Source organism: Vollenhovia emeryi, unplaced genomic scaffold, assembly GCF_000949405.1.
Source record: "Vollenhovia emeryi isolate VEMERY1.0 unplaced genomic scaffold, V.emery_V1.0 DF941409.1, whole genome shotgun sequence".
Taxonomy (NCBI): domain Eukaryota; kingdom Metazoa; phylum Arthropoda; class Insecta; order Hymenoptera; family Formicidae; genus Vollenhovia; species Vollenhovia emeryi.
The window spans coordinates 1-5,316 of NW_011964957.1; the positions used below are offsets into that span (position 1 = coordinate 1).

The 5,316-nt window shown below is 33.4% G+C and overlaps 2 protein-coding genes across 3 annotated transcripts; one reads left to right on the forward strand and one right to left on the reverse strand.

The window, feature by feature from the left end:
* Positions 1-700: 700 nt before the first annotated feature.
* Positions 701-2,942, forward strand: LOC105570996. Its single transcript, XM_012028457.1, has 6 exons — positions 701-933; positions 1,036-1,224; positions 1,433-1,504; positions 1,596-1,854; positions 1,917-1,999; positions 2,122-2,942. Exons 1-6 carry the CDS (start codon positions 721-723, stop codon positions 2,257-2,259), a joined length of 954 nt encoding a protein of 317 aa, XP_011883847.1. The 5' UTR covers positions 701-720; the 3' UTR covers positions 2,260-2,942.
* Positions 2,939-5,277, reverse strand: LOC105570995 (putative nuclease HARBI1). 2 transcript variants are annotated; one of them, XM_012028454.1, is made up of 7 exons: positions 5,021-5,277; positions 4,826-4,882; positions 4,453-4,663; positions 4,152-4,345; positions 3,883-4,015; positions 3,640-3,784; positions 2,939-3,553 (listed from the first exon to the last, which is right to left on the reverse strand). In XM_012028454.1, the coding sequence occupies exons 2-7, from the start codon at positions 4,855-4,857 to the stop codon at positions 3,078-3,080; spliced, it is 1,191 nt and encodes a 396-aa protein (XP_011883844.1). In that variant the 5' UTR covers positions 4,858-4,882; positions 5,021-5,277; the 3' UTR covers positions 2,939-3,077. The 2 variants fall into 2 exon arrangements, with proteins under 2 accessions (XP_011883844.1, XP_011883846.1); XM_012028456.1 differs by lacking the exon at positions 5,021-5,277 and adding an exon at positions 4,963-4,992.
* Positions 5,278-5,316: the final 39 nt, after the last annotated feature.

Genomic DNA, 5,316 nt, shown 5'->3' on the forward strand with positions numbered 1-5,316 from the left:
GCAGGCCTATTCTGTAACTTTTTGCGTTATGAATTTGCTAACGAAATTTGCTTTATCCCGTAACGCATGATTCTTACGAATGGTATTCTATAAACTATGTTCGCGTTTTGCTTTATGAGTTGTCCGTCGCTCGGGCATCTTCGGTAATATAACGCAAAGCAGAAAGAACTAGGGAGAAATAATGACGTATTAAACTGTGATTGGTCGATTTCGTTAAGCTCACATCCTACATTATGGCTCCTGCCCATTGGACGCGCGGCAACGTTACCGCGTCCAGTGGGCAGGAGCCATTATTGCGAAAGTTTTCCATAACCTTAAAGAAGAAGAAGATATATACAAAAAGTTCCGTCTGGGCCGTCGAGCGGTTCACACGTCTTCTGACGGAAGATAAGTTTTTGATCCTGCGGGATTGCATCATCCCTCGCGTGGCCCGGTTACCGGGCCATTGCATCGTTCAATTCACTACATTCCAAGCAATACCATTAAGTCTATTGGTTCGACGTGGCCGTGTCGGCTCAGTGTCTGTGAGCCGGGAGCCAATAACCAGAGAAGAAGAAGAAGATATATAAAGAAGGTAGAGGTTATATTAATAATATATATATATTAATAAACCATTCATCTTACATCTTATTGCTAGTCAAGCTCGTCTTTGATCTTTTTCTAATTTAGATAGATATAACTGCAATTTAATTAAGATTATGTCTACTATTATGTTTTAGCATGGAAGTAAAAGTAAAGAAAACAAGAGCTCCAAAGACAACAAATAAGCAATTAGAATTTTTAATTGCATACATGGAAAATCATACTGCTTTTGCCACAGGCAAACTATTAACAGCAAGGGGAAAAGCAGTCCACGATGAGCAATGGAAACAATTAACCGAAAATTTAAATTGTTTAGATGGACCATCAAAAGGAATAGATGGCTGGAAAAAAGTAAGTTTCATTTTACAAGAATTTATAATTTTTCTCCGCATTATTTCTTGTTTTTAAACTTACTTTTTATTATAAATATAATATAATATTGCATATATACAGCTGTGGTGTGATCAAAGGAATCAAGCTCGAACTAGGGCAGCAAAAGCTAAAGCAGCACAGAAACTTACTGGCAATACCGGAACTCCAATTCAATTAAAAGATTTTGATTTACGAATTTTATCTATTTTTGGAGGTGAATCATCTATAGGTTTACCCGTGATGGAAGTGGGACTTGGTGAGCGGCCTGAGGTTTGTTGCTTTTTATTCAAAAATTTGTGTAAGAATCTTCTTCCCTCCTGTCGTTTACGTCATCGAGACTTTCTTGTGCAATTTGAAGTTGAATTATGCTTTCGTGCGTGCGTGCGTGTGCGTGTGCGTATTCACAATTCCCGATATTGTAATTAAATTTTTTAATTTTAATTTATATTGTAAATATATTGTCTGTCTATATAAACAGGATATTACTGATCCATCGTTGCTGTTAGGACTGACATCAAACAATATTTCAGAAGCAAATGAAAAAGAAAATGTTAGTATTAGTATGTTCTAATAATTACAATGCAGTTTATTTAGTCGCTGTACATTCTGTAATTCCTTATTAAAGTTGTGTTTTTATTTAGGAAGCAACAATAACGAGGGAAACTAGAAATAACAAAGATATGTATTCATTTCCTTTGTGTGAAGAAGATTCAGTTTTACTAAATATTAGTAACGAACAAACATGTCAGACCAGCAATTTCAATAGTGCAATTGATATTCGTGACACTGATAAAATTGGTACCAGCAATTTGTACCAACATACGACAGTATCTCAAACCTCGGAAACAGCCTCGAAACAACCATTGTTAACATCAAATATACTAACTACCCAAAATAGCAGTAAGTACAACAAATTTACAATATATATATTTTGATATATGTATAAACATATCGTTTTATAGGAAAACGTGTGAGAAGTGAGAAGATAGATGAAACACAAATTTATCTCAGACATACGCAAGACAAGCAGAACGAATGTTTGCAAGTAAGTAATAATTTACTTCTTTGTGCATTTTCTATTTCCTCAGAATTATATATTAGTAGATTGTATGCTAATTTTATACGCGTGCACTAGGATAATATTCTAATTACATTTTTATATTCTAGACAATGGTTGGGACTTTAAATCGTATTGCATCTGCAACAGAGGAACAAAATGAACTTTTTAAGAGATTCATAACTTTGCATGAGCAAACAGTAACAGGTTTATCTACAATGGTTGAAGTTCTTAATAAGAGAACATAAGAATTAAGTAAGGTTTATTATATTTTATATTTTATTTTTGTTTCTTTTTCACAAGAGTTTATATAGCAAATAGTTTACATAGCAAACGTCGCGACTTCGGAGAACGTTTAATGACGACAGCTTAAATCTTCGGTCGTTCCTACAATAATGTGAGAGAAGCCCGATCTTCACTTTACTTTTTCTACGTAACGAAAGTTACACCTCGGCCTCTCTGTCGCGTGAAGGAGCGCGAGTTTGCATTACGCGAATCCTAGGATAATTTATTAGGCGACAATTTAATCGATCTGAATGCGAGAAGCCTGTTTTTCGGGCCTTTCACACGAGAGCACGACGTATCGATTTCGTAGGTAAATAAATATTCGGTATCCCTCGCTTTTAATTGTTACAACTGTATTTATAGCGTTTCTTGACAAAGATACGTCTTGCTAGTTTTGAATCGTCCGCTTTCTTGCCGAGTTTTTCTGCCAAGCGATTGGAAGAATAGCTCGACTTTAAGTGCGTGAGAATGTCTCGTTGAATGCGGTTCAACAATTGTATACTCGGCACAAAGAAAGTTGCGAGTGCCTAGATCAAATACTTAAACGAATAGCTATCCGAACAATCAAACTCTAAGTTACACAATTTAATTTTTATATTTTATTTTTGTTTCTTTTTCACAAGAGTTTATAATATATAAAAATATTTATATATTATATATACGCAATTTATAAAAAGATTATATATAAAAATACATGTTACAATACAATACATGTTATACAAGTTTGTTAGACGTATTAAATGTGTACAATGATAAAATAAAGCATGTTTATCTGTGAAAATTATCTGTCATCTTCACGTAAACCAAATTGATTGCGAAGAATTCTCCTTTGTGTTCTTCTTGCTTCTATTAATATATTTCCGGGATTTAAGTGCATATCATGAATGTCAATTATTTCTTGTGCCTGTAATCTAACACGATTACATGCTTCGAGATTCTCTGGAAGCATGGCTCTTCGTATAGCTTCAGCCTCACCCTCTTCATCGATATCGAAATCTCTATTCATAAGTTTATAATGGAGTCTGATATTGTGAAGTACAGCACAAGTTATGACTATATTTGATACTACAATAGGTTTATAATGTAGCACACGATGTTTAAGAAGACATCTCCATGTGTTCTTTAACACTCCAAACGTTCTTTCAATACAATTTCTGGTAGATGAATGGCATTGTGTATACTGTGCTTCTGCACTTCCTTCTGGGGCATTTGTAATCGGTGTCATCAGCCAAGGTTCCAAGCCGTAACCTGAATCGCCTATCAAACATTTTTTAATATACATCAATATAAAGTAACATTATATATAATAAATAAAATAATAAATAAAGAATTTTGACGCTAACCCAAAAGCCATGTTGATCGATCTCCAGAATTATATAAACGTATCATTTCGTCTCTTACGGCAGAATTTTTCCAAATAAAACTGTCATGAACACTTCCCGGAAATCTGGCGTTTATACTTAATATTTCTAAATCGTGTGACGAAATCTGTTAACATTATTAGTATGCAACATCAAAGATTTATATTGATCGTATCTGGCTATTTTTAATTTATTGGAAATGTTATTTTTAGTAAGTCAACTTACTGCCTGCACATTAAGAGAATGGAAACCTTTATGGTTTGCATAAGCTTCTTCGTGATTTGTTGGTTTTATAATGGCAATATGAGTACAATCAAGACAACCTATTACACCTTTAAAATTTCTTTTTTCTTGAAATCTATAAGAATATATGTCAAAAAGCAATATTATGATATAATTATAAAGTAATAATGAGATCTATAATAAGTAATAATGAGATCTATTATAAGTAATAACGAGATCTATTATAATTGAATATATACAAAGAATGTTACCTTTCTTTTAAAGCTGTTCGCCGCTCCTCTGTTCTTGGAAATTTTATCCATTCATTAGCCAGTAATTGAGTAACCCCTGCTGACACTGCTGTTATTGCTCTGCTAACAGCTGGTTGTGATATAGATACCAAGTAATCGTTACCAACACCTTTCTGATAGGAGCCAATTGCGAAAAATCGTATTGCAGCTAAAATCTGTAAATTATAATTTTTAACGCATTGATATTTATTGCACTAGTGTGTATATATTATAAAAGATACGCTATATGTATTTTTTGGTCATAGTTGAAATATATAATTACCTGAGTTTCTACACTTAATCCACTTCTTCGTCTGCGCTGCAGATGAGGTCGAAGAACATCACATAGATAATGAATCGCTTCTTTTGATAAGCGAAAGATTCTTATAAATTGATCATCCGTCAAATTGAATGGATTAATTGTGTCTCTTAATTCCCTCATTACTGAAGCATTTTCTCTCATTGCTATCTCTCTCTCTTCCCTTTCCTCTTCCCTAATATTTAATATGGATAAATGTTTAATATGTTTCACCTCTCAATCTCAAAATCTGGTAGAGCAACACGCTTTTACCAGATTCTTTCATTTAGTGCAAAATCGCGCTGAATGAGCTAATTTCATCGATTTTAGAACAGTGGCCACTAAATTGAATATTTACCTTAATAATATGTTTAAGAATATTCCAGCCATTTCTTTTGTGCAGCAATAACAATTTCTAAAATATTAATAAAATACTATTATAACTTTTATTTTCTTGATAAAACAACATAACCAAAAAGTACGTTTTTTACGTACTTTTTGGTTATGTTGTTTTATCGTATTTGGTTATGTTGTTTTATCGTTTTGTACGTACACACACGTATTTCTATCGCGTAATGAGATTTTAACACTTCCTAATAGCCCGCGTTACGGTTGCTTTATATAAATCAAAGGAACGTATCACAAATTGCGTTGAAGTAGCGTACAGAATACGATTCTATAGTGATAAATAGCATAACGCAAATTTAACGCTAAAATAACGCAACGTTATGGACGTCATGCGTTAAGATGCATTTACAGAATACGAAATCATAACGCATGCGTTACAAACCCTATAACGTATGCGTTATAGTCATAACGCATGCGTTAAAAAGTTACAGAATAGGCCTG

Excerpts from the sequence above, each read along its gene's own strand:
- LOC105570996 (XM_012028457.1), top strand. The coding sequence starts at position 721 with ATGGAAGTAAAAGTAAAGAAAACAAGAGCTCCAAAGACAACAAATAAG. Across the intron at positions 934-1,035 it reads GAATAGATGGCTGGAAAAAA|CTGTGGTGTGATCAAAGGAA; the intron begins GTAAGTTTCATT and ends GCATATATACAG. Across the intron at positions 1,505-1,595 it reads AAGCAAATGAAAAAGAAAAT|GAAGCAACAATAACGAGGGA; the intron begins GTTAGTATTAGT and ends GTTTTTATTTAG.
- LOC105570995 (XM_012028454.1), bottom strand. The coding sequence starts at position 4,857 with ATGGCTGGAATATTCTTAAACATATTATTAAG. Across the intron at positions 4,016-4,151 it reads CGAACAGCTTTAAAAGAAAG|ATTTCAAGAAAAAAGAAATT; the intron begins GTAACATTCTTT and ends ATATTCTTATAG. Across the intron at positions 3,554-3,639 it reads TCGATCAACATGGCTTTTGG|GCGATTCAGGTTACGGCTTG; the intron begins GTTAGCGTCAAA and ends AATGTTTGATAG.